The sequence below is a fragment of the Alnus glutinosa genome, chromosome 12 (genome assembly GCF_958979055.1).
Source record: "Alnus glutinosa chromosome 12, dhAlnGlut1.1, whole genome shotgun sequence".
Classification (NCBI taxonomy): Eukaryota; Viridiplantae; Streptophyta; class Magnoliopsida; order Fagales; family Betulaceae; genus Alnus; species Alnus glutinosa.
Genome location: NC_084897.1, coordinates 14,272,502 through 14,300,385, shown reverse-complemented (window position 1 = coordinate 14,300,385; position 27,884 = coordinate 14,272,502). Strand labels below are relative to the sequence as shown.

General features: G+C 34.4%; 1 protein-coding gene across 2 annotated transcripts in view; it reads left to right on the top strand.

Annotated features, from left to right (window-relative positions):
* The first annotated feature begins 4,262 nt into the window (after window positions 1–4,262).
* The window catches only part of LOC133851813 (protein PELOTA 1), a 30,543-nt gene continuing 6,921 nt past the window's right edge, over window positions 4,263–27,884 (top strand). The window contains exons 1-14 of one of the 2 annotated variants that reach the window (XM_062288399.1): window positions 4,263–4,268; window positions 8,538–8,630; window positions 8,709–8,791; window positions 9,403–9,481; window positions 10,883–10,957; window positions 11,041–11,097; window positions 12,844–12,889; window positions 16,897–16,972; window positions 23,961–24,036; window positions 24,209–24,241; window positions 24,399–24,467; window positions 24,624–24,730; window positions 25,848–25,920; window positions 26,106–26,144. In XM_062288399.1, the coding sequence (XP_062144383.1) occupies window positions 8,580–8,630; window positions 8,709–8,791; window positions 9,403–9,481; window positions 10,883–10,957; window positions 11,041–11,097; window positions 12,844–12,889; window positions 16,897–16,972; window positions 23,961–24,036; window positions 24,209–24,241; window positions 24,399–24,467; window positions 24,624–24,730; window positions 25,848–25,920; window positions 26,106–26,144 (864 nt within the window). In that variant the 5' untranslated portion in view covers window positions 4,263–4,268; window positions 8,538–8,579. Of the gene's footprint in view, window positions 4,269–8,480; window positions 8,631–8,708; window positions 8,792–9,402; window positions 9,482–10,882; window positions 10,958–11,040; window positions 11,098–12,843; window positions 12,890–16,896; window positions 16,973–23,960; window positions 24,037–24,208; window positions 24,242–24,398; window positions 24,468–24,623; window positions 24,731–25,847; window positions 25,921–26,105; window positions 26,145–27,884 lie in introns of those variants that run through there. The other variant, XM_062288398.1, reaches the window with a different exon arrangement.

Here is a 27,884-nt window from a genome sequence, read left to right as displayed (position 1 = left end):
AATATTAATATCATGATCCATCTAAGAGTCTGGATAATCCTGATACTCCTCATCTTCATAACCTGTATTAGTAAATAATACAAAGAGAAAACAATAATACAAAATACCTAAATGAGTCCGCTATTTTCCATATTATAATGAGTGCTGATTTATTTAATAAATGCAACATAATGCAAATGTGGTTTTATAATCACATGTATACGCAATATATGATCCATGGTAGCTAATCATAGTCGTAATTAAATTGAATATAAATATAATCATAAAGTAGTAATGTGATAGTTTTAAATGCAAAGTTTTAAGCATTGGCCTTTTTCCACTCCTCTGTCGGCCTAGGCACGGTTAGCGTCTTATTTGAAGCCTAGGCTTACTTACATTTAACTTTTAATTATATTCTTTGGGAGCCAAGGCTCCTGGGAACCTAGGTCTTCCCTGGTGATCTAGATGCTCCAGTTTTTGTATTTATTATTCTCTTTTTCGGTACTTCTACATTCACTGCACCTAGGCAACTAGTGAATCGTCAGGTACCACTGGTATTTAGATTCCTAACTTGTTATTAAACAGATTATTAAAATAATAAAATATGCAAAGTCACATGCGCAAACAAAATAAAGCAGTAATCACAATATTATAGGAAAAAATTCACCAGGTTCACCATCAGTAAGTATAAAGATACTTACTATTTCCGCTCCAAAGATTATCCACAAAAGCTGCATAATTATATCCAAGCGTTAATAAACAAACAAATAAACTAAGTGAATTTATCTACTCTTTATTTTTATTAAGAGATCATTTCTTATTACTGCGGTTACGCCTAAAATATAATAGTTGTATAAATATAATCTCATTGTTATATTTTGTACTAATTGATAACATAAACCTTTTATTTTAATAAAAATTGATGGCATAACGGTATAAAACATTACTATTTCGTTCTTTTAATTTGAATATTGAATGCCATTTATCAACTTAAAATATTTGGGTAGTGTAATAACACCACCATAGATATAATTAAAATAATTCTTTATACATATATATAAATCATTAGTCAAAATAACTCTTATATACATGTATATAATTTAAAATAACTTACACATGTGTATGTGTGTTGTGTGAGTGAGGGTGTGATAAAAGAAGTGACAGTGTGTGTATGTGTCGTGGAGTCCATGTGTGTGTGTAAGTTATTTTAAATTATATACATGTATATAAATCATTAGTCAAAATAACTCTTATATTCGTTTTTTTTTATCAAACATTTTTTCTCTTCACACACAAACTTCTTCACTTTTAAAAACACTCACCTTTCTTACTAAACACACACAGTAAAGACACACATTCCACACGTTCACATAGCCCATATGCACTCACATTCTCACACTTAGAAACACACACAGCATACACACGTTCAGCACACACATATCTCATTTTTTTTTTCTTTGAAAACACACATTGTCTAACTACAAACCGTAACTACACACACACACACACACATATATACATATATATCTACCACAAGTCAACAATTCCACACACTTCCATTTATACATCTTTTACAAGCCTCATACTTACAGATTGGTTGTTGGTTTTGGCTTGAAAGTTTTCTGTTAACAAACAAAAAAGGTCTATATATATATATATATAGACACACACACACACACACACAACAGGTTGTTGCTTCTTCAAAAGAGAAGAACAAGTCACGGTTTAAAATAGAAAAAGAAGTTACTTATTTACTGAAAGGTATAAGGAAAGAAGCACTCACTGATGCTACTCTAAAGTAACTCAAATGGAGATGGGAAGCTACTGTCCATATTAGAAAACTTCTCCCAAAAATTGCTCTGTTTTTCGGTCTAACAACAGGGGCTGATTCTAACTTGGTTTCTACTGATTTTGTGGTGAAAAGAGAGTAATTAAGGCTTTCATTTAGATTACTAAGTGCTGGAAAACATGGAGAAACAAGGGAGTTTCCATACTTAAAGTTTATGCACTTAAAAAGGGAAGAAAACAGAAAGTTTACGTGAGAGAGTGTTTGCTGAATTTTTTTCTTTGTTTCTTGATACAAACCGATCATCCAAGCCTTCCTTATATAATGATCTTGAATGAGCGAGATTAAACCAGTACAATCCTCTTCAATGGTCAGATTTTCGACAGCTAGAATGAGAAGATCTTCATCAAGATTACAAAATATATTATATAAGATTATATATCATATCTTACGTAATAATTAAATTGTACAACCAAATCTAGTTCCTTTTGAACCAAACTGAGCTAACTAAACTAACTAGATAGGTTTTACTCTTCTAGAACCGATCACACGAAATGGGTTCAAGAATTAAAGGACACTTGTAGCTTAAACGTAAACTGTATCGCACAGGATAATAAAGTCACCCGATTGATTCTTCAGTTTCTTGATTGACTTTGACTCCAAAATTGCTCGATTGACTCTGACTTTAAAATCGCTCGATCGACTATAAAGTCACTCGATTGTCTTCGACTCCAAAATTGCTCGTTCGACTGTAAAGTCGCTCGATCGGTTTTGGCTGAAATATCATACCTCGAATGACTTCTATATATATATATATGATTCTATTTAATCTATAACTAAAAATAATTAAGTCCTATATATATGCACACCATGTATATATTTATATTTATGCATTAATAACCTAAGCATGTTATTCCCTGGGTGTTACAATAATCCATTTATTCATATAATTTCTAAATTAGTTTTAAAGTATTCAATTTTTTATTTTATTTTATTTTAACCATAGAGTTAAAAAAAATGGAAATTTACTAATTAACCAATTGCGTGTGTCACTTCAATCAAATAATATTATAATATGATCTTGTTAATTAGTGAATTTATTTGATATGAAAGCGTAAATAAAAATATGATAGAATTGTATTAATCAATAAATGATAAATATTTTCAACAACAAAGTGGATAGAGAATCATCTTGTCTCGATCCTCTTGCACCATCAAAATAACCGACTACTGTCCCATTTACAGCCATCGAGCGTTTTGGGTTAGTGAAACATTCCGTTACCCAAGCCACAAACATATTAGGGACTCGAAAGCACTACAAACACTTCAAGATAAATTCTCATTCTAAAGAATCATAGGAGACATTGACATAACTTGCATTAATTTATCTTAGAGTAATCGTAATTTAATTAAATAAAGATAGTTATAGTTATCTATCTAAGTCAGAGTCTTTTAATTATTTGTAGCGCTATGATGCATAAGTTATTTAATTGTAGGTTTCTCCAAGTTCAAGTTGGAGCTAATTATGTCCAAGTAATTTATTTGTATTAGGAGTTTATCTTAGGGTAGAGGTAGGAGTTCATCTCCTATTCTATGTCTTTGTAATTCTCTTATTTATATGTGTGAGTGATTAATAAAAAGTAAGCAAAATTAATCACAAATCTTGTGTTTGAAAACGTCTAGGTTCCCTCAGAATCTAAGGGGTCCAGATTCTCTTAGAACCTATCAAATTATTATCTCGTTGCATGTTCGAAAAATCATTCGGGTAACATAGGCCTTCATTAGATCAATTTTCAAAGTGCACCTAGCTCTCCCTTGTTCCCTGTGATAGTTCTCACTAACTCTTGAGCCGGCCAATAAAACATTTTCTGCAATGCTACGGTTAGGAACGAATATAGTCTGATTATGGCCAACCATAGAATCCAAACAAGGCAAAATCATGTTAGCCAAGATCTTGGTAGTGCATTTATACATGACATTACAACAAGAAATTGGCCGAAAATATCCCATTAAAGAAGGATTAGGCTTCTTAGGTACAAGCGTGATAATCATTGCATTAGTTTCTTTCAAAAGATTCCTTGTGTGAAATTCTATCATTTTATATCCAAAGCTTTGCTACAATTCATGGAGAAAATAGTTCTCTTGATCTCCTGTAGCGCCCCAGCTTTCTAAGCAAGTCGTAAGTATAATTATTTAAAATTACACATAACATTACTACATAAAAGAGCAGCATACTTTTTTCTTTTTTTTTTTTTAAAAAAAAATGATCAAAGTTTTCTCAAAAGTATAGTTGTATCAGAGCATCCAATTTTAACTTCACATAATGTATATGGGTTAAATATTATTTAGCCCACTAATCTAACAATCATTTGTCATATACCGTCATGAACTATAACAACTCACATAATATGGTCCTCTAAACTACCAATTTGATATGATTTAGCTCCCTTCATCAGTCTTGATTGTTATTTTGAATGGAAAATCAGATTTGACCAAAATTAATGTTCCGAAAATACCCTTATTTTGACCATTGAAAAACCAAAATTACCCTTTGTATTTTATTAATTAGTAGAAAATGACTATTTTTTTTTTTTTAAAAAAAAAAAATGAAGAAACAAAGAAAAAAAATCTTCATTTATTTATTAAAAAAAAACTAAGGATAAACGCAAAATCATTCTTTGTGGTTGGCTAAAATTACAAATCGCTCCTAGTGGAATAAAAAATAATTCAGAAGTCCTTGGGATATGTCAAAATAACAATTTCATCTTTATAGTCAAATTCCGTCGAAACACTTGACGGATTCCATTAGTGTACCACATGTCATCACCAATAGAATGATGACACATGTCACTCTCTTTTATAAAAAAATATGAGTTAATTAAAAATATAAATATATAAAAATTAAAAACTTAACAAATTAATTTTTGGGGTAAATGCAAAATCAATATTTGTGGTTGGCCTAAATTACAAATAACTTCTTGATGTATAAAAAATAATTCAAAAGTCCTTGAGGTAGGAAAAAATAACAATTTAGTCCCTGTAGTCAAATTACGTCAAAACACTTAACGGATTCCATTAGTGTGCCACGTCATCACCAACATGTATCACTTTTAATTAAAAAAAAATATTAACATATTAAAAATATAATATATAAATCCTAAAAAATTAAAAACTTAAAAATTATTTTTTTTAAAAAAAAAAAAAGAAAAAAAAATTGAAAAAGCAAGGGGTTGGCATGCGAGCCACCCCATTTCCCAAAGACCGCCATCCCCTAGCATTTTCTATCTTTTTTCTTTTTCTTTTTTCTTTTTTTAAAAAAACCCCACAATGGTAAAATGGGTAGAATTAGGTCAAATTAGTCATGTGTCACGCACATGACTAGGCTTCTGTCTAAGAAAATGAAATCTCTTAACGAAATATCTACATTATATCAAATTTGTAGTTTAGAGGACTATATTATGTGAGTTGTTAGTTGATGGTGTTACATCACAAATGGTTGTTAATTAGTTCAAGGGGCTAAATAATATTTAACCATATATATCAACAACTAAGAACTTAGTTTTCCAAAACTGACATAGGAAGCAGGCTACATCTCTTACAAGGTTATTAACAACACGCTGTAGATCATATTTTGTCATATACACACATCTAATACTACAAGTATTTTCACAATTGACTTCAAGTAAGTCAGTCTTTCCAAAAACTGAGACTCCCAGTCAGCCTCACTCATCATAGATCAGAAACTCAAATCGGTCTGCGTCTTCTTCTTCCTCCTCCTCAACCGCATCTATAAAAATTATAGGTGGAAGGGTGAGTGCATGACTCAGCAAGTTCAAGCAAACTGACCATTTATAATCTGAGCCCTTAGTTGTTTAGAAAATATCTCATCACTTGTGTTTATTAAACAACCATGTATGCAAGGTTTTCACCAAGGAGTTTTCAATGAACGTAAGGCTAAATAGTAAACTATGTAATAGAAAATTTGATACATAGTAATAAAACATAAATATATTTTTTTGCATTTTCTTACTACATAATTAACTCCACATTTTATAATATAAAGCAGTAAAATAGTTCATATCATGATAATTAAGTAAAATATCAGTTAAAATCAACATACTTTAAGCACATAAAATTGCAGAACGAACATAACATATCATATCATCATAACAATAAGTGAGTTTATACTCACATTTATCCTCAGGAGTTTGCTAAGTGTTACCCCACTTAACTGCAAGGTTGCTAATAATTTATATCTCTTATACATTCAAGGCGTTAAACGTGTAACCCCCACTTAACCGCTAGGCTGCTAGGCAACTTTGTTTCCCTCTTCCTAACATCGGGGTGCAAGGCGCATAATCTCCCATAACCGCTAGGCCTTTGCATGCATTCATACATAATTTTATCCTTTTCGAAAATCACGTTTTCCTTCCAAAACTCAATCTCTTTTCATAAATTATTTCATTTAAAAACATATTTTCATTTAACACATATGTAAAACATCTTAAAATATATTCATACGTGTAATCAAAATAACAGGACTCAAGAAAACATATATAACATGCTTTTGTAAAATAATTCGGGGTCAGTAAGTTACAACTTACAGTTTAGGCTTATACTCTTTAGATGAATTTTCATGTCTTCGTATACTTTCTGCATTAATATTGTACTTTCACATTAACCTATATTCTTTATTTCTCATTTCTAAGCCTTATTTTAAAATACATCGAGAAACATTATTCTTATACTTGGCCTTTATCCAAAAAAATTTGGGTAGCATAACTGTTGGGACTGATATCCAAAAATTCCAATTATATTGATATTGCTTTTCTATACTTGTATAATATTGAACATTGGACATATACATTATTATTTTATATGTACATATATGTCTTAATATTTTCATATTATATACGTAAGGTCCCTAAGTTACATTGTACTTAACTATGGTGTGAGTAATGAGATTATCACACAAAAGATCATAGCCACATGTCCTTGTAATTTATAAAAGATTGTTCATAATCGTAAATGGAGTTGAAAATCTATTTAGACTATAACATGTCAACCTTTACGATATATCCTGATTAGGAGAAGTAGATAGGGCTTCGGATTAATATGTTGGTGTAAGAGCAAGGTAATGCTATGCACCAAACGGACTATGTGAGTCATCATTCTTTCAACACTGTGATAAAGAATGATGTACATGCACGAAGTCTTATAATAGTTACTCTAAATCCTGAGAAGATTGTGAACTCAAATGTAAAGTGTATGTCACTTTGATGTATGAGAGTGAGATCAAATCAGTGGTCAACATATCTGTGCATTGGGTGATCGCATGTAGCATTGTGAAAACACCTTCTTCAAGAAAGAATCTAAATCATTTTTCATGGAACAAAGCGATAATGACTATTCTCCTTGATGTAGATTTAATGAGAATGATTATTTTAAAGCTCGGGCATGAGTGATTTAGTTGTATTTACTGAAACTTTGTTTTGTGCAAGATGATACGAAATCTCATAGGGTATAAAAATGACATATCATGTAATTAAATCAGGTTATCAAGGAAAAGAGGTAGTGATTAAAGTTATAGCGTATTGACTTTGGTTCAACTACGGAATGATTCCATAGAGGGATAATGTGAAATAACTAAGTATGTCACTCTAATTGATTCATTAATTTGAAAATACATATTAGAGTGCAGTCGCATTTGTCTAGTGGAATAACTTGTGATTAAATAGTGTCGTGTGATATTGTCACAAACTTATTTCAAACTAATTGTATTTTTCTCTTTAGATCTCTCTTTGAGCTGATGTAGATTCACCATTTTTTTTTTAGCCTCAGTTATGCATTTATTTATTTGGATTGTTTTATTTGATAAAATATGGGTCAAAAGAATATGATTCCTTAGTGGCTTATTACTTAGACATGATTGGACTTAGAAATTTATTTCCTAAGGGCTTAAGCAATTAAAAAGCTTTGGGCTCTTAGATTTGTTTTAACACGCTTAAGTGGAGTTAAATGAGCATTGGTCCTTAGGGATAAAAACCCAAGCCCTGCTTAAGAGTTAATAGTAGTGGGCTAGGGTTTTAACCTAAAACCCTAATCCTAGAAGCATGGGGAGAATAGAGAAAATATTCTCCCCATGACCGCGTGGTGCAAGGCCAATGGGAGTGTTTCACTCTCATTGGGGTAGTCTCTGAGCATATTTTGATTCCTTTCCTCATTAATGATATGGAGCTTGGGTGCAATCAAATGCATCATTAAATGTTAAACCTAAATTCTACAAGAAATTTTTAAAAATTCTTCTAAAAATCATAACCAAAGGTAAAAGTAATTCTCAAAGATCAAATTGGGAGGAAAATTTAATGTAAGAGTAAAGCTAAAAATTACATTTTTATCTCACAATTATCCTACAGTATTAATATGACAGTTTCGATCAATCATTGAATTAGTTTTTATTAAAAGAAAAAATAAAATAATTGGTTGTAAATACTAAATCAATATTATGAAATAAAAATATAGCATATGGTATTTCTCTTAACGGAAAGGTTAAAGGACATGTTGAATCTAATAAGGCAAAGGCAAGGATGAAACGGTTGGTCCAATACAACAAACCGTACCCGCTCAACTAACGGTACCGGGTCAACTCCATTTGACCCAGTGATACGCGAGTTAAAAAAAAAACTCCAAAGTCCAAATTATTATCAAAGCAAAAGAAACTTCCCTTCTTCACCTTCTCTCTCTCTCTCTCTCTCGGAACAAAGCCATACCAAAATTATCATCAACGCATAGAGAAGGGAGTGTGGTGAAAAGCATGAAGATCGTTCGCAAAGACTATGTCCCCAACGGCCCTGGTAGCGTTAAGGTGCGTCTTCGTTTCTCTTCCAGATATTTCTACAACCAACTCAAGTCTGAATCGAATTTTGGGAAATTTTGAATTCAGATGGTACCGGTGGATTCGGATGATCTATGGTATGTTTATAATTTAATAGCGCCTGGAGATTCTGTTATGGCCGTCACTGTGAGGTAATACTCTCTATTTTTTTTTTTTTAAGAAAATTGAATTGAACCTTTTCACGTGGCCTTGGGAGCGCACAATTCAGGAATTTTTTTTTTTAATTGAAAGTAGTTTCGGTGCATAAATTTTTCCAGAAATTTGTGTAGTACTCTCTGTCTGTGTGTATATATATATATATTATTTGTGTATGTGGTTCAGTGGTTGGGGTAAATGTTTTGGTAAGCGCAGCTTTGGTGAAGAAACTTTCTACCATAAGGAGTCGAGTTCTTTGTCCAAAATGTGTGCTTTGGCTTTTCTTTCTTTCTTTCTTTCTTTTTTTTTTTTTTTTATTTTATTTTTATTTTATTTTTATAAATGTGTGCTTTGGCGTTTTTACTCTTCAATTCATGAGGCATGTGGCTTGTGTGTCATGTACTCTCTTACTCTCTCTTGGAGGAAGTACAGAGGACCTGTGCTATTTGCTTTTATGGGTGATGGGACTGTCAATTGTTTGCATGAATACTTTAGGACTAGGTCATTGATTTAGTGTTTCCTCTTCATGCTAATCAATTGCAGTTTGATTGATACGAGATGCTTTTCGATAGCATGTTTCATAATGACTATTTGCCCGCTGTAATAGGAAAGTTCTTAGAGAAGCGGCTACTGGTGGAAGAGATGCAGAACGTGTGAAACTGAAGTTGGAAATTCAAGTTGAGGAGGTATGACAAATTTAAGACCATAGACTTTTTTTTTTTAAAAAAAAAAAAATTTGTTTTAGTAGTTTTTTGTTGCATTAATATCTGTCATAAAATAGTTTTAATGCTTAGGAGGATAAGTTTTAATGCTTTCTCTAGATCGTTTTTTGTTGCATTAATATCTGTCAAAAAATAGTTTGAAAGTTGGAGTGGCACGGAAGCATAAAGAGATATCCTGAAGGAGTTAAGTAACCTTTCTCAAGAAGGGAGAGCTATTTATATATATATATGTGTGTGGTTTTTAAGTAATCAAATTTCATTAAAACCAATGGGCACCTAAGTGCACATGACGTATACAAGAGAATCACCTAACGAGAAAAAGAAAAAAGAAGGAAGATTGCTGAAGCTTTATCTTGAAATTCATGCAATGCTTGGGCTCAGAATAGAGTTAACTATTTAGCCGTTATTGAAATCATACTCTAGCTTTATGTAACATGGATTAGAAGTTCTTAAGATTGCATGTGCTGATTCAAAGCTGTATCTTAGTATGATGAAAAAGGATAGCTTTATATTATGACGAAGAATTGTCCTTATACAAACCCTTATACTTCCTTTGCTCACATTGGCTTCCTCTCTCTCTCTCTCTCTCCCCCGCCCCCCCCCCCCCCCAACCCCAACACAGACAACAAGAGAGAGAGAGAAAGCAAAGAGTGAGAGATTATATTACAAGAATGATACAAACATCTTTTATAAGTTTAAGCTTCTGATGCAACTTATCAAAAAAAAATATAATAAAATAAAATAAGCTTCTCATGTAATTGAAAAGCCTTTAGTTATAAAGTCAAATTGATATACTCAAGCTAATCACATTTAAATGATTGTAAATGGAATCACTATCTCTTACATAAATCATATATTGTGGAGAAGAAAGTATGAAAGGACTTAATTTAAAATTTCATAGATGTTCTTTTTTTTTTTTTTTGCTTTGGTGTTCCTTGTGTATACTTCATGTGTACTTAGGGGCGCCTCACACTTTTAATGATATTTACTTGATTACCTATATATATATATATATATATAGAGAGAGAGAGAGAGAGAGAGAGAGAGAGATATTAGTCTCATTAGGAGCAAATCTTTTTCAAATTTGGATACCCATAATGCGCTAAACTTGTACATCTCACGTCCATGTCCTTTCCAACTCTAATTTTTTTTTTTTTTTTTTTTTTTTGTAGAGGCCTTTCCAACTCTAATTGGACATTGCATTTTATCAGTTTTTTGTTATTCATGTGCTTAGTCTTGGCTTGTATTGGTGTCTATTTTTTGGTTTCTATCAGAAGGCACAAACTATGATTATTTTGTGCCCCTCCAAATTGTTTGAAGATACACTTGGGTCAATTGTTTTACTTTTCTCTCATATTCTTTCAGATTGCAGATTATGACACCGTAGGGTCTGTTTTGCGTATACGTGGAAAGAACATTCTAGAGAATGAGCACGTAAAGGTAGTTCAAGTGTCAAATTGAATGCAGTATTGTTAAATGTATTATTATGACTCCTGCTTTGAACTCATGCTATTTCATTGCAGATCGGGGCATTCCATACTTTAGAACTTGAGCTGCATCGGCCTTTTGTGTTAAGAAAGGTGTGCTTTCTTGTTGGTACTTTTTAAGTCTGTATAATCTACAGTTGCCCCTTTTGCTGTGCAGATCATGTGTATCATATGTTATAGTATCTGTCGGTTTAAAAATCAAGACATACATTTTACTGCTACAAATGGTGCACACCACTTTGTTTTTGCAAGAAGTACTTGCATAAAATTTGATATTAATTTGAGCTCTGTTTATGTTATTATAACGTGGTTTTTATTGAAAGGAATGATATGTAAGAGGCAACATTGACCTTTGGACTGTTGGTATGTAGCTCTTGTGATCTTGTCTTAAAACATTATGAATGGCTTGGCTTCTTTAGTTGGAAATTATAGTTCATGGTCAAAATTATAATCTTATGTGATTGACATATATGATGCCGATAAATGGAAATTGTAGAACTTTATTTTATCTAATCTTCTGTTTATTGTTAAGATTTATAAACTACAGCATTGCTTGTTCTTTTAGGATTTTCTAGATTAAAAAGTATCTTATTTCTATTACCATAGTTGGGAATATATCTATTGGAATACATGTTGATGCAATTCATAGTTTTATGCACTTGATTGGTAAATGATTTGCGCACCCTAAGGGACTTGAGGACTTGAATCCATGACCTCACTCAACATCCCATATATTTATAGGAGGTGGAGGTGCCATTTAGCCCCAAGTTTATCGACTATGCTCTGGTGTTTACCTTTTAGGAGGAGGTGGCAATGAGCATATTATGCTTCGTCCCTGTATGGGCCATGTCAGTGATGTTAGAATTATATTTCTTTTTGATTAGTAATAGAATTATATTACTTCATGGCTTGTGAGTCTCAACATATTAAACTTGGAGAAAAAAATTATTATTATTTTGGAAAATATACTTTAGCCAACTACCAGCCCTTTTTAATATAGACCCCTAAACTACCAAGTTTGATATTAGGATATGTCAAACTACTAACTTGTGAGAAAAAAACTGTGTTAGTGCCAAACGTTAAAATGGATGGAAAAGTGGTCAAATTCCTTGCATGTGACCAATTTGACCAAATTCGTCCCAAAATACCCCCACATTTGACCCTTGAAATACCGGAATTGCCCCTTTATTAATAAAAAAACTTAAAAAAAAGAAAAGAAAAGAAAAGCTGAACTGAGAAGAAACACCCCTTTTGGATTTTTTTTAACAATGACAACAAAAGACTTTCTTTCGGCCACCTCATGAGATTGTATGCCTTTCTTATGAGAGTTCATCGTGGCTGAAGATCATTTTGTGCCGTTAGGTAGTAGTAGCCTACTGGCTTCCAAGGAGAAGAGGTTGGGGTGATTACTGAGGTCGATAGAGGGAGGCTACTCCACCTTCCTCGTTGCAATTAGGAAATGGGGATTCATGATGTAATCCTTTCAACCCTCTTTGCATTGTAAAGTAAATTCTTACCAGTAGCTATATTTATTACTTGCATTTGTTATCAGTGCAATCCTTTATTTATGCATCTCCAATTTCAAAGCTGATGTCTGTCATGCATCATTCGTCGTTTCATTTTTTTCTGTTCCTTTTTGGTTTCCTTTTGAAATGCATTATATTGCCAACATTATGAATTCTATTATTTCATAAAAAAAAAAAAAAAAAAATTATGAATTCCATTGCCAGTTGGAGATCTACTTTTTTTGCTTTTCATGCCCATATATTGTATGTTTGTTTCTTAAAATTAAGTGCTTGCTACTGCTGACTCTGGGATGTTATTGACCTTGTATTTTAGGATGTTTGGGACTCATTGGCGTTAGATGTACTTCATCAGGCCTCTGGTATGTTATATTAATTTCTTAAGATATTTCTGGAATTAGGGCGTACAAAGTTGTTATTATATACACTGGAATCCTGAAACTAACCAATTTAAAACTTTGGTAGTCAATCCTATAGTCTTTAGACCAAATGACATCTATCCTCCCCACCACCTCCTCTTTTCAGAAAATAAGGGTGGAGTATGAGATCATGGATTCAACCTTGTGTGTGCAACAGTGCTTTATTTTTCAGAAAAAGAAAAAGAAAAAAGGAAAGAGATTTTGGTAGTCAAGTTTAAAAGCTACCCAAGATTGTCTATGCTATTGCACTTAAATCCTGAAATTGTTTAAGAAGTGCATCTCTTTTCTTTTCAGTGTCTAGGAAAAGAAACCGAGATACCAAAACCCAGATGATCAGAATCTTGGCCTTAATGCTCGTTTTCTTGGCTGGAGTTACGAAATTCTGAAGCATGTTTAGTCTTTTTGTGATGAGCTGATGATGAATAGCTAACGGATTAGCTAAGGCTGCCTACAATTTGTTATGTGGTGTCTGCTATGGTTTAGGAAAAGTCATCATTTTAGACATTTAAGAGTGGAATAAATGGTTTAGTGTTCATAGCTGGAATCGGCTTGAAAGGATTAGTTTGATGCTTAGTATAATGCTGGAATTTGAGTAATGTTTTGGGATCTCTAGAAACCAACTAATTTTAGTGGCTATGGATGTTAGTATTTAGGCTTAATATGCTTAGTAGGTAGAGGATTCTGTTTTTTTTTTTTTTCCCAGAAAAAAGAGAGTAAAATGGGGATGATTGTGATTTGACTCTGCTGGAAATTAAGGAGAAAATTCCTAGTGCTGCTCTCTTTCTCTCTTTTTTAAGATTCTCTTAGGCATTTCAAAAGGCATAGTTTTAGGTAAAACTACATAAATTGGTTAGTTATTCAATTTCAAGAATTGCATTTGTATATTTGGTTCACTAGGTACTCCTATTTTGGTGGGGCTAGATTCCAGTATAGGAACAGTGGAATTCGGAAACCTTGAATCATAAAAGAGATTTTGGAACTAATAAAAACCACATATAAAGATTCAATAAGATATCTAGACCCAAAATAAGACTGGTGGGCCACTAGATAAGCCCAAGTATAGAGTATGGGCATTGCCAAAGTGCCCTTGGCTCTTAGAGCTTTGGGAATCATTAATAACCTAGCGTGCTTGCTAACTTAATGGACACTTAAAATAAGACTTGATGGTAATAAGATCAGACTACATAAGGTCCTAAGTAGTATCAACATCAAAGATAGATCGGAATTTGTAACAACCCAAGGAAAAGCACTAGCCACATTTGCGCTATCATCCAAAAATGACTAGTCAATTTGGAACTCCCTAGAATCCTTTATAAACCCCAGTTTCACCTAGTAACTAAGGAATGTGGGATTTAACACTTATGACTATAAACCACCCACTCTATGTGAGCTACTCATCATCTTCCCAATTTGGGACAGGGGTGTTATAAACTCTCCCCTTAAACCTCTGACGTCCACATCAGGGCCACGTCATGTGGTGCTCCAGTATCACATTGTCGGTGTTACTAGGTTGCTCTGATACCATTTGTAACGACCTAGAGAAAAGCGCTAACCTGATAGCGTAAATGTGGCTAGCTCTTTTCCAGGGTCGTTACAAATAGTATCAGAGCCACCTGGTAATGCTGGTCATGTGGTACTGGAGCATCACATGACGTGACCCTGACGAGCATTTTTGTTTGTCTCCTTTAGAATTTATTTTGATTCTTCATTATGATCTATTTTTTGAGACAACTGAAAACGTCAACAGTTTAACATGGGGAGTTTACAACATCCCTGTCCCACATTGGGAAGATGAGGAGTAACCCACATAGAGTGGATTGTTTATAAAGACAGTCATGAGTTCTAAGTCTCACATTGCTTAGTTATTAGGTGAAACTGGATTTTATAAGGGATTTTAAGGAAGGTCCAAATAGACTAGTCCTTTTTGGGTGATAGCAAATGTGGCTAATACTTTTCCTTTTGTCTTTTCATGATTATCTTTATAAATCATCCACTTTATGTGGTTATTCCTCATCTTTTCAATGTGGGACAGGGGTGTTATAAATTTCCCACCTTAAACTCCTAACGTCTTGGTCAGGGTAACGTCATGCGGCGTTGCAGTACCACATAGCCTGGTATTACTAGGTGGCTCTGATACCATTTGTAACGACTAAGAAAAAAACACTAGTTATATCTACGCTATCACCCCAAAATGACTAGTCAATTCAGAGCTTCACTAGAATTCCTTATAAAGCCTAGTTTCACCTACTAACAAAGTAATATGTGACTTATCACCCATGACTATCTTTATAAACCGCCTACTTTATGTCGGTTACTCCTCATTTTCCCAATGTGGGACATGAGTTTACAAACTCCCCCCCTTAAACCCCTGGCATCCTCATCAATGCCACGTCATATGTTACTCCAGTGCCACATGACTTGGCGTTACTAGGTGGCTCTGATACCATTTGTAACGACCCAAAGAAAAACACTAGCCATATCTCAATTATCACCCTAAAAGGACTAGTTAATTTGGAGCTTCCATAGAATCTCACATAAAGCCAAGTTTCACCTAGTAATTAACCAATGTGGAACTTATCACTCATGATTATCTTTATAAACCACACATTCTATGTGGGATACTCTTCATCTTTCCAATGTGAGACAGTCCTTTTGGGGTGATAGCGCAGATATGACTAATGCTTTTTCCTGGATCGTTACAGAAATCCTGGGTCTCTAATTTTCTTCCTTAATTGTACTGGTTGATGTCATTAAGTCTAGTGATGAAGATGACAAAAAGGATCAACAAAGGCAAATTTGTAGATCCAAGAAACTTCGAAAGATGGTTCAAAATTGAAATGAGGCCTACTTGGATGTTCTGCATCTTGCAATTCTGCCTTAGACACTTATTTTTCTCTAAGTTTATTTGCTCCCAGTCTGGTTTTCTATAAATTTTCTTATATTTCAAGAATCTGGTAATTTGCAGATTTTCTAGCATAGGCTGTAGCAGTAGCTCCTGAGTATTATTTTCATGGATTCTTTCCTGGTTTTATAAGTGTCCACCTTATGTTTGATTTCTACCCTGTTTGATATAGGAATCTAGTCCCATTAGGTATAGTAGTCTCATAAGCCTACTTAAAGATATTTTATTCTGAATTGAATATGAGGCTCTTGATGCCCTTTGACAGGTGTGATTGCTTAGGAAACTTAGGTTTGATCGCCTAGGTTATGTTCCTTTTCTTCTCTTTTTCTTTGTTTTACACAGATCTAATTTTGCAGTCTCTGGCAACCCACATCTCAAGTGTTTGCATTAAACATCTTATACCTTGCTGTTCCATTCCCAAAATAGATGTCCTTTTTAACTCCCGTCCATCCATAGAGCTTCCTATATCAATGTATAACCCTAAATACCCCATAATTAGAGTCCCCGCATCAGATTTGCATAAGGTTAATCTATGCTGACTCATCCAGCAATCTCTACACCTCTGTGGAGTGGGTGTGGCCTAGGTGAACCTAGGTGATGGATGTATACTACTTTTTTTGTTACTTCCATGAAATTCAACATATCTATACGAATTATTAATGTTTGAAAAAGCACTTTGTAGATAGGATGGTCTATCTCGATTTTTTAAATCATGGTTTATTACACAATCTCCTTTAAATTGGGCCACCTTATAAATGGATGATGTGAATACATCAAGTGTTGCATAGAAAAAACTTTGTTTATGTGAGATTGATTAACGTTCCTACACAATGGCACACTAAAAGTGGTCCAGCTAGGAAAGGTGGTGTTTAGGGTACTACCTATCGGCCCATGCAATGCCTTTTTAGGACTGATGCTGAAAGGATAGAATTTGTTTTCAGTTTCATGAATGTTAATTAATTAGTGGGTAGGGTGCCCCCTCTTAGATGCAGCAGCATTGGATATTGTTCCTCTATTGAAATAATGGTTTTCTCTCTAAACTTTTCAGATCCTGCTGCAAGTGCTGACTTAGCTGTGATTTTAATGCAAGAAGGATTAGCGCATGTCTTCCTTATTGGTAAAAGGTATGCATGACTTCATCGGCGACCTGATTCTTGTATGAAACCTCTTTATATGCTATAAGGTGATGGTTTTCATGAATGTTTTGGCATTTGCAAACCATACACCAACTGTATTCTGTCAAGTGGGAATTTTTTAGTCCCAAGGGGTTTGGCTGAATGACATTTGCAAACCATACACCTAAGTAGGCACTTTGATTTCATAATTCGTTTTTTGTTTAATGATCACTATACTTTGAATTCATGATTAACTTATTCTTTTTAGTTTTTAGCATAAATTTCTCATCTCATTCTGTGTTATTATTAGCTTACCACCTGTGTCCTCATAGGTTTATTAAAGTTATCTACAAAATCAAAAACAATTTCAAGCATTTTTGGTATAATGACAACTTTGTTGGTTGTTAGTAGTTGAGAATGGAGATAACTAACCATATCTCCTATTTTTGTCTTAAAACCTGGTCAACTTTTTTAATGCTGAACTAGAACTTTTCAACAAGTCCTCTCAATCTAGATTAATATTTAGCTGCCTTGACATTAATTTTGAATCCAATTGACATGCTTACAGACCTTTTTTATTTAAATGCTAGGAGTAACTGAAATTTACTTGAAAAGAATTGCACATTAGAAAATGAGCAACCAACAATCGAACCTCGCATTTAAGAAGGTAATCTAACCATTAACCTTTGGGATTTGGCTCAATTGAAGTAGAGGGTCAGAAAAAACTGTTTTTGGCTGATAGAATGGCATAAAATTTCTTAAATATGCATCTTCCTAGTGTTTAGGCCATTAAAGTTCCACATAATGAAGTGTTGATTTGTGCTTTGGGTATTTCTGGTGATTAATAGTTAGTTCCAGCAATAAACCTGATAGAAAACATAAAAAAATGACAAATAAAGATTGCGGAATAATAAAATAGACAAAGGAATTTTACGTGGTTCGGTCTATGACCTACATCCACAGGGTAAAGCCCTAAGGCTACATTATGCTCTTATTGCTTGAATGATTTACAATACAAATCATCCCTATTTATAGGGATATAGAGAGAATACAAAATGGTATGTAAAGAGAATATAATCAAATCAGAATTGAATGTATTCAAATCTGATTTGATTATAATCAATTACAATTAATGAGGATTAAATCAAATCCTACAATATATGGAAAGTACCGTAATATACGGTATCAATATATTCTCTAACATCCCCCTGCAAACTCAAGGTGGAAGATTCTGAAATCTTGAGTTTGAATTTTTTTTTTTTTATTTTTATTTTTTTATGTAGGGTCAGATATAACCCAGTTTGGAGAACATCTTTCTTTTTCTTCATCTTCCTTCTTCTGCTTCTTCTTCGTCTTCCTCATTCTTCTTCTTCTTCGAGCCAACTGGGGGCTAAATGGGCATGGGCTTAAAATAAGACCACAAATGCCAAAATACAAATAATGGGCCAACTATGGGCCAAATATGAAAGCCAACGATGGGCTGAAATGGGCCTGGGTTTGAAACAATACCACAGGAGCCAAAAATATGTAGGGCCAACTATGGGCTGAAATGAACATGGGTTGAAACAATACCACATGTCAAATAATATGGGCCAACTATGGGCCAGAGCCAACTATGGGCTGAAATAGGCCTTGGTTTGAAACAAAACCGCAAAGGCCAAATACAAATAATGGGCCAACAAAGGGCCAAAAACAATTTGGGCAACTTTGGCCTCTTTTAATGATTTTTTTTTTTTTTCTTCTTTCTCTCTCTCCCCTTATTTTTTTTTTTCTTCCTTCTCTTTCCTTTTTTTTTTTTTTTTCTTCTCTCTCTTCCTTTTCTCGAGAAAATCTCTCCTTTTTTTTTTTCATTTTTTTTTTTCTTTTCTTCTGACTCGCCTTCCCATTTTTTTTTTTTTTTTTTTTTTTTTTTCTTTTTTCTTTTGAAGGAGAAAACCACCGAACTGGTCAGAAATCACACTAAATCGGTCCTAGAATGCACTGACCCGGACCTAAAAGGCAATGAACCGGTTTGAAAACTGGTAAACCGGACCAATAAGGCACTGAATAGAAAAAATACCTGAACCAGATACAAAATACCAAACAAGAACCAGAATCTCCAGACCCGCACTAGAATCTTTACTGAGAGCTTCTACCGAGGGCTTGTTAGACTAGAGCACTGAGAGATCACGTATCTCTCTGGGATCATAACTGCCAGAACCACCAGAGGATGCTGACAGACTCCTTCAAAATTCTAACCAGAATATAGGCCATGCAACAAAGCCACAAACGATCTGAAACAAATTCCACCGGAGAAACGCCGATCGGCTGCCGCATATCCCAGCAGCCACACCCCGTCACAGGTACCCACAAGGACAAAATCGCACAGGCGCGTACGGCAAGAATCGCACAGAATTGCACAAGAAGGCACAATATTGCACCCACAGATATCAAAAAAAAAAAACTTTTTTTTTTTTTTTTTTTTTTTTTTTTTTTTTTTTTTTCGTGTGTGAAAACGCAAGAGAAAACCATTTGAAAAATAATTTGTTTTGTTTCCAAAGGAGACACAGGCAAGCACTGGATTTTTTTTTTTTTGAATAAAAAAGAACAACAATACAAAAAGAAAAGACATTTGCGGGAAAGGAGAATTTTTTTTTTTTTTTTTTGATCGAACAGTAATATAGAAGACACAAGTGACATGGGTTGGAGGAAAGTTTATCTCCAACTCACGCACACCACTGTTTGACAAAACAAAAGAACGAAAAGAAAGAGAAACAGAGAATGAAAAGAAAAGAAACAGAGGACATTGATCGAACAGAGGAATGATGAGAAAACTGAAATACAAGAAATTGAAAAAAAAATAAACAAGAGAAATAAATCACAGGACCATTGGATCAAACACTGGCGTTAGCCTATAGCTCTGATACCATGATAGAAAATATAAAAAAATGACAAATAAAGATTGCGGAATAATAAAATAGACAAAGGAATTTTACGTGGTTCGGTCTATGACCTACATCCACAGGGTAAAGCCCTAAGGCTACATTATGCTCTTATTGCTTGAATGATTTACAATACAAATCATCCCTATTTATAGGGATATAGAGAGAATACAAAATGGTATGTAAAGAGAATATAATCAAATCAGAATTGAATGTATTCAAATCTGATTTGATTATAATCAATTACAATTAATGAGGATTAAATCAAATCCTACAATATATGGAAAGTACCGTAATATACGGTATCAATATATTCTCTAACAAAACCAATAGGCTCTAGCTCAAACGGGAGATTGGAGTGGATGGTGTAGGCACTAATTCAAGGCCCATTGGGTGCATGTGTAATTAATCAAGCAAGGGGGGGGGGGGGGGGGGGGGGGGGAGTATTTAGTTCCAGCATTAGTTTTATACTGCTCAGAACACATTCATCAGGGGAAGGTAGATTCTAGATCCCGTCTCATTGCTAATGAATGCCTTGATAACAGAATCAGATATGGGGAGCCAGGTGTGCTTTGCAAATTGGATAGAGAAAAAGCTTATGATCACGTTAATTTTGGTTTTTTGTTGTACATGTTGAGAAGGTGCAGTTTTTGGGGAGAAATGGCATAATTGGTTAGCTCATTGTATTTCTTCGATATGTTTTTCTATATTGGTGAACAATACTCCCACCGGATTTTTTAGCAGTTCTCGTGGCTTGGGAAAGGGAATCCTTTGTATCCTTTGCTATGCGTTATTGTTGTGGAGGCTTTAGGTAAAATGATCTCTACTGCAATGAATGGAGGGTTTTTTATCCGGCTTTTTTGTGGGACTTAGAAATGTTGATGGGATTAATCTTAATATTTCTCATCTTCTATTTGCGGATGGTACTTTGATTTTCTATGAGCCTGAACCAATCCCCCCCCTCCCCCCGCAGTCATTTGTGATGCTTATTCTTATGTTTTGAAGCTATCTTAGGTTTGAAGATTAATTTGGCTAAATGAGAATTGGTCTCTGTTGGCAATGTCGATATTGTAGAAGGTCTAGCTCGTATTTTGGGATGTAGGGTTACCTCTTTGCCTATGAAGTATCTAGGTCTTCTATTGGGTGCTTCTTTTAAAGCCAAATGTATTTGGAACGGCATTATTGAGAAGATAAAGTGTCGTTTGGCTAGTTGGAAGCGGTTGTACGTGTTTAAAGGGGGTAGGATTACCTTGATTAAGAGCACTTTATCTAATTTATCTACTTATTTCATGTCTCTTTTTCCTCTCCTTGCTAGCATTGCCAACCACATTGAGAAGTTACAACAAGATTTCTTGTGGGAAGGTATGGGTAAAGACTTCAAATTTCACTTGGTAAGTTAGTCCAAGATGTGTTCTCCGATTTTTCCTCCAGGTCAGGGGGTCCGAAATTTGCTTATGTTCAACGGAACTCTTCTAGGGAATTGGTTATGGTGCTACACTTATAAGAGAGGCTCTATGGAGATTGGTAGTGGACTTTAAATATTGTAGTCCGTGGGGTGAGTTGTGTTCTAATGAAATTAAGGGGTCATATAGGGTTGGTCTCTAGAAATATATTAGAAAGGGTTGTGGGAGTTTGCGAGATATACTAGATTTGAGGTGGGTGATAGTTCCAAGATTAGTTTTTGGCATCACATGTGGTATGGGGATCAGTCTCTTAAGGTTGTGTTTCCGGAGTTATTCAGTATTGCTCGCTTTTAGATATGATTTCGTGATCATTTACAATTATCTAATAGATATCTTCAGTGGAATGTTAATTTTGTAAGAGTGGCACGTGATTGAGATGGAGTTCTTTACTTTGTTTTTCATTATTTGTATTCGATCAGGATGAGATGGGGTGGTAAAGACAAGCTTTGTTGGGCCCTTTCTAGGAGAGGGTTGTTTGATGTAAGATTGTTCTATAATATTTTACTTCCCCAGGATAGTTCTCCTTTCCCTTGGAGGAGTATTTGGCTTAATAAGGCCCTCTTGATAGTGGCCTTCTTTGCTTGGTTGATTGCTTTAGGAAAGATCCTCACTATGGATAACTTAAGGAAGCAGCATATCGTTGTGATAGATTGGTACTACATGTGCAAGAAGAGCGGGAAAATGGTTGACCAATTTTACTCCATTGCAAGATAGCTAATGCCTTATGGAGTTCTATCTTCAGATTTTTTTGGGTTAGAGTGGGTCATGACTTATTTTGTGATAGATCTCTTTGCTTGTTGGAGAGGGCAATTTGGTAGTCCGCATAGTAAAGCACCATGGAAGATGATTTTGTTTGGCTTAATGTGGTGTATCTGGAGAAAAAGTGATCGAAGCTTTGAAGATAATGAGATGACGGTAGTTGAATTAAAAGCCTTCTTCAAAACCCTATACAACTGGATGGCTGCCTATGATTGTGTTTTCATATTTCTAGTTTTCATGAATTTCTTGATCATTTTATTTTTCTAGTTAGGTATTTCTCTTGTATACTTCATGTGTACTTAGGTGCGCCCTTTTACGTTTTAGTGAATTTTAAGTACTTATCATTAAAAAGTAGCTTTTTGCTGGAAACAGGGTTGATGATTTCTGTTTTCAAATGCTAGGGGTTTCCCACGAGAGATATGCTAAGGGCTTTTGGGACTTAAATGTCTAAAATTGATGATGAGCAACGTCAAGAGTTTTTAGTTTCCACTGTTAAGTTTAAAGGGAGTATAGAGGTGAAGAACTTAGAGTACTCGATTAATTATAATGTTAGGGGTTTTGGTTCTAACCAAAGCAAGGCAAGAGGGCCTTTGCTGTGATGTGTTGTTCTCTGGGTTTTGTGGGCTAGTTCCTGTTAGGGTGCTTGGGTTTCCTCTTGTTTTTGGGGTTTTGCGGGTTATGTTTTCTCTCTTTCTTTTTCTTTTTCTGTTTTAGTGTCATTTTTGTATACTTCTTGTATGCTTAGGGGTGCCTTTATGCTTTTTATAAAATTTCTCTGCTTACCTATTATATATATATATTGTTTTTCTTTTGGGTATATGGATACCTTTTCAAAATCCGATCTTTTTCCTATTTTTTGTTTTTTTGGGGGGACAACTCGTTTGTCTTCTTTTTTCATTTTTTTTTTTTAAAGTAAATGCAATTTATTACCTTGACAATACGAGTTTTGTGCTTTTAATTCATATTGTCAAGGTAAGAGTGCACTATATTTTAGTGAATTGTCACATCGTGTTTGTCAACTGGCTTATAGTGTAGACTATTTGGGAGGACTACAATGGTAAAATGCAGAGCTGAGTCAACCATATAGCTCCACGAGCATCATATTGATGTTTATCCTATCTATCATTGTCCATTATAAAAGACCTTGTGAAAGATCGACTGTTTGGGCATTTTCAATGACAATATAGACTGAAAAGTGTAGGCCATGGGTTAAATTTTTTTTCTTTTTGGGGGGCAGTTATCATTCTTTATCTTAAAATCCGTATTCATTAGTTCACAATTGTGGTGTTAATGTGGTGTTAGCAGTATAACTGAACAATCCTATTAAAGAATGGGGATTAAAGTGGTGTCTTTGGAAGTTTGGAGATTGGCTAATTTTTGTTTAATGTGGTGTATTTGGAGAGAGTGGAATGCAATAAACTTTGAAGATCGAGAGACTTCAGTGTTAGAGTCGAATAATTTTCTGTTCAAATCCCTCTACTTTTTCAGAGTTTTTGGATTTTTGTTCTTCTTTTTCTCCATATTAAGGGGTTTCTCTTGTATACTTGCGGATGGTTGCGCCCCTCTGCCTATTAATGAGATTGAATTACTTATCGAAAAAAAAGAAAAAAGAACAAAGAAAAAGAATGGTGATTAAATCTACATTTGGTTGATGTAGAGCTGGACAAGTGAATCTAGATTGTGATAATGTATATACATAATAATGTTGCATACCTCTCTTAGTTCTATATTTTAATTTTATTTGCTTAATGGTATCTTTAAAAGTATAATCTTAGTTCTATATTTTAATATTATATTCTTGATGGTATCTTTAAGATTATAACCAACTCATGTGGTGTGACTAATATGTAACAGTGTGACAGTTACTCGTTCACGTATAGAAACATCAATTCCTCGGAAGCATGGACCTGCCATTGCTGGTTATGAGTCGGTATGGTTTATTCATTTTCTAGGAATTTCTCTTCTCTTAATTCAAGGTCGTTATTTCCAACTTGTCATTTCAGACTATTAAGATGTGGTAGTTCTAAGAACTTAGATGTATGATAGTTTATAAGAACTTATGGTATTATGATTTTGACTGCAAATCATTCTGTCTTTTGCAGGCTTTGAAAAAGTTCTTTGAGAATGTATTACAGGTTAGTTCAATTTGAGTTGTGATACCTAGCTCTTAATGCCCACTTCTAAATATGTTTTCCCATTTTAAATTTTAGGAAGTGTTCTACTTCTTCTAACAAGTTTTATCAATATTTGGGCATTCCACCACTTCTAACGGGTTTTATTAATTTGTTTTAGGCTTTCTTGAAACATGTTGATTTCAGTGTTATCCGCTGTGCTGTGATTGCAAGTCCAGGTTTCACTAAGGTCTGGCATAAGCTCTACTATCTTTCCATTTTCAGTATTTAATTGCTATTACTGATATGCCTGAAGCTTAATTTTATTTTAAGTAGTGCTTATTGCCATTGTAATTATGTTCTCCCTCTTTACTAGTGACTTGAGTTGCGTTTTTATATGCTTCAGGATCAGTTCCATCGTCACTTATTGTTGGAAGCAGAAAGAAGACAGCTCAGACCTATTATTGAGAATAAGTCACGCATAGTTCTTGTGCATACAACATCAGGATACAAGTATGGTCACTATCTTTGCTTCTGATACTCAGTTCTTAGAGCAGTAAATTAGATAGTCTGCCATAGTAACCAACAGAAAGTAATTGGCCTTTGAAAAATATTGATTTGCAAGCACGTACGCGGATGCGGTTGTGGACAGGAGTTCAGTTATTCTTTTGTGTCAATAAATGTGTCTCTGTACAACTATAAGGAATGACACTGTAGTCAAGTTGGAGGACACCTAGTCATCTCGCATTATAGATCTTTCAGGTTTTATTTTCTGTTGCTTTTAGCATGTACGTCATCACATTATTGTAGTCCTAAGTGCACCTCCATTTTCTTTGTTTCGTTTAACATCAAGTGATACAGCCTTTTTTTCACCACTGGGTTTTCTCTCATTCTATCTGCAATTGGTGTTAAATCTAACTTTTTGGATTGCGTTCATTGTTAAAAAAAAAAAAAGAAAAAAAAAATATCCTTTCTTCTTCTCCTTCCTCAAAATTATTGGTCATTCTAATAACTGTTATCAACCCTGTTAGGCACTTTATATATCGTTATGGTTCCATGCTCCTATTTAAAACTAAGAAGATTAGAATTGCATTAGTCATAGCCCATAAGATTCATAAATGCATCAAGTTTGGAAACTAAATATTTATTATATTAAATTCTATCAAATTCCATTATTCTCAGTTGCGAGAAATAATATGCTTTGTCACCATTCCACATTGTGGTGTACCTCTCCGATAATATTTCTATATATTTAACTTTTGCAACAGAGGTTAGTAGTCTAAGTGGTATTTAGTGTCCGTCTTCATTTGTCTAATGTGAATGGTTAGATCTATGGAGGAAAAGGTAGATCAATCATGTTACATGTCGGGGAATGATAATAGTATAATACCAGTGAACTTAGTCGAAAAAGTGTTCCATATTAAAGAAAGAAAGAAACTATGCAAAGAATGCTTTTATGCTGTGTTTCATCAATGTTTGAGACTGCTAAATGCTTCATTTCTCTGCGCCATGTAATGTTGTTATGTAGCAAGTTCTTCGCATGGTTTATATGTATTTTTGCATAATTGGCACTTCAAGTTGATATTAATCAAATTTTCTTGCAACCCCAACTTAAAATTTTGTTATACAGGCATAGTTTGAGAGAGGTTTTGGATGCCCCAAATGTCATGAATATGATAAAAGATACTAAAGCGGCACAAGAGGTATTGTAGGACAACGCAACTTGGTTAACGTATTTGACTTGTCACCTTTACTTTGAATAGATTATTTGTCCTGTATTGTTCTACTATTTGTTTTATTTATAGTCTTGTGTTTTTTGAACACATTTTGTCTGCTCTTGGTTCTTTAACCTGGCAATAACAACTTTCATTCTCTCCATTTTGTTCAGGTTCGAGTTCTCAAGGATTTCTTCAATATGCTTACAAATGTAAGGTTCTATTTTTAAGATTGGATATTTTATCCATGTTTATACTTGAGTTGTCTAGTCACAAATTATGGATAATGATCAGTGACCTAATGAAGCACAACACTTCATTGCTTGGGTGAAGCACACATAGTATAGGTTTTACGTGTTTGAAGGTCTGCAATGTGATTGATGGTCATGGTATCCCATGACTGGAAGCTATCACTTAACATAAGGTCTTTGCAAGATTCTGTATACATCTACCCGGCAACTGATTACTGATGCATGACAGCTTTGAAATCTGAAGATACGGGACTGTCTTGTTATGATAGTGGTGAAAATCAAGTAAAACAGGAATAGGATTGAGAAATGGTATGTTTAGGTGGATAAGAGATGCAGCCATGGAAGAAAGGTCAAGTCCCTGTCCTTGAAAATGATTTTCAGTTTCCATTACTTAAGAACTTTTCATGTGTGGTACTACGAGACAATCAAATGAAGGAAGAGCCATATGGCTTTGAAATGTATATATGGTTCCTAGTGTTTGAACCGTTTTTAAATTAAGTAATTAGCTTATGAATTACTTTTTTTCAAAGGGAAACTACGTTTACCCCCTCTAACTACCTTTATTTTTTTCAATGTCCCCCATAATATTTCAATTTTTGCAATTACTTTGTAAGATAAAAAAAAATTAGAAAAAAAGGACATTTTTAATCTTATGGATTGTACTTCTTTTGTCATTTTGGGTTGCGAAAGGGAGGGACATTGCAACGCAGAATGGGGAGTCGTTGCAAAAATTGAAACATTGGGGGATCATTACAAAAATTATGGTAGTTAGAGGGGGGTAAATGTAGTCAACCTTTTTTTAATTATATTGGGGTCTAGATTATTCTAGAGTTTTAATTGAATACTAAGTCTTTTATTGGTTTCTATTGAGTCTACAGTGTGCTAGTAAGTTTAGATGTTTAGAGGCTCTCTCTCTCTCTCTCTCTCGGAAAAAAATTTACATTTGATTAATGGAATATCAAGTGTTTTAAGTATGGAGGGACATTAGCTTTAGGGTGTTCTTTTTTCTCTTCTTTTATTGACGAGGTAGGAATGTTGGTTTGTACGACTAGTTGTAAGGGGGGTAAGGACAGCGCCAAAATTTGCACCGATGAAGGCTGTCATAAAGGACACATGGCAGAATGGGAGAAGGCTCCTTTTTTTGTTGTTGTTGTGATATGAGAACCCAATTAGAGCGAATGAGAGAGAGCTGGACCGAATGGCTAAAAAGTTGGATGCGGGCTTGGGCCACACTGGGTCAGGTTCTATCGCATGCCCAATGGTGTTATGTGAGCCAAAGTCATAACATCGCTCAACCCTGCATACAGTGTCTGATGACCCAAGACTTGTTACATTGTTGGTGGGCCAATCAAAAGGGATGGGCTTTTAAAAACAAGGCCCGACCCAAAGTGAAACCCATTTCTTGAAGGGCAAAAATGTAGGCAGGGACTTCTGCCATTTCGGGTTTGGTTTCGGTCGTAACTGTGAATTTTGTGAGGGCCAATTTGATTTCCGGTGGGGCGGTTAGCATCCTGAATGTCTTGCTGGTGGGTTTTGTAGCAGATGCAATGCAGCTTTGCAATTAGGGGAAAGGGATTCTAGAGATTGATGTGTGATTGCTCGGCCGACGGTGAAGCCCTGCCTAAGATCTTGCCAGAGGAAACTCAGCCACAACATCAAGTACAATCCCCAAACTCAGAATCCGCATGTCGTCAAGTACAT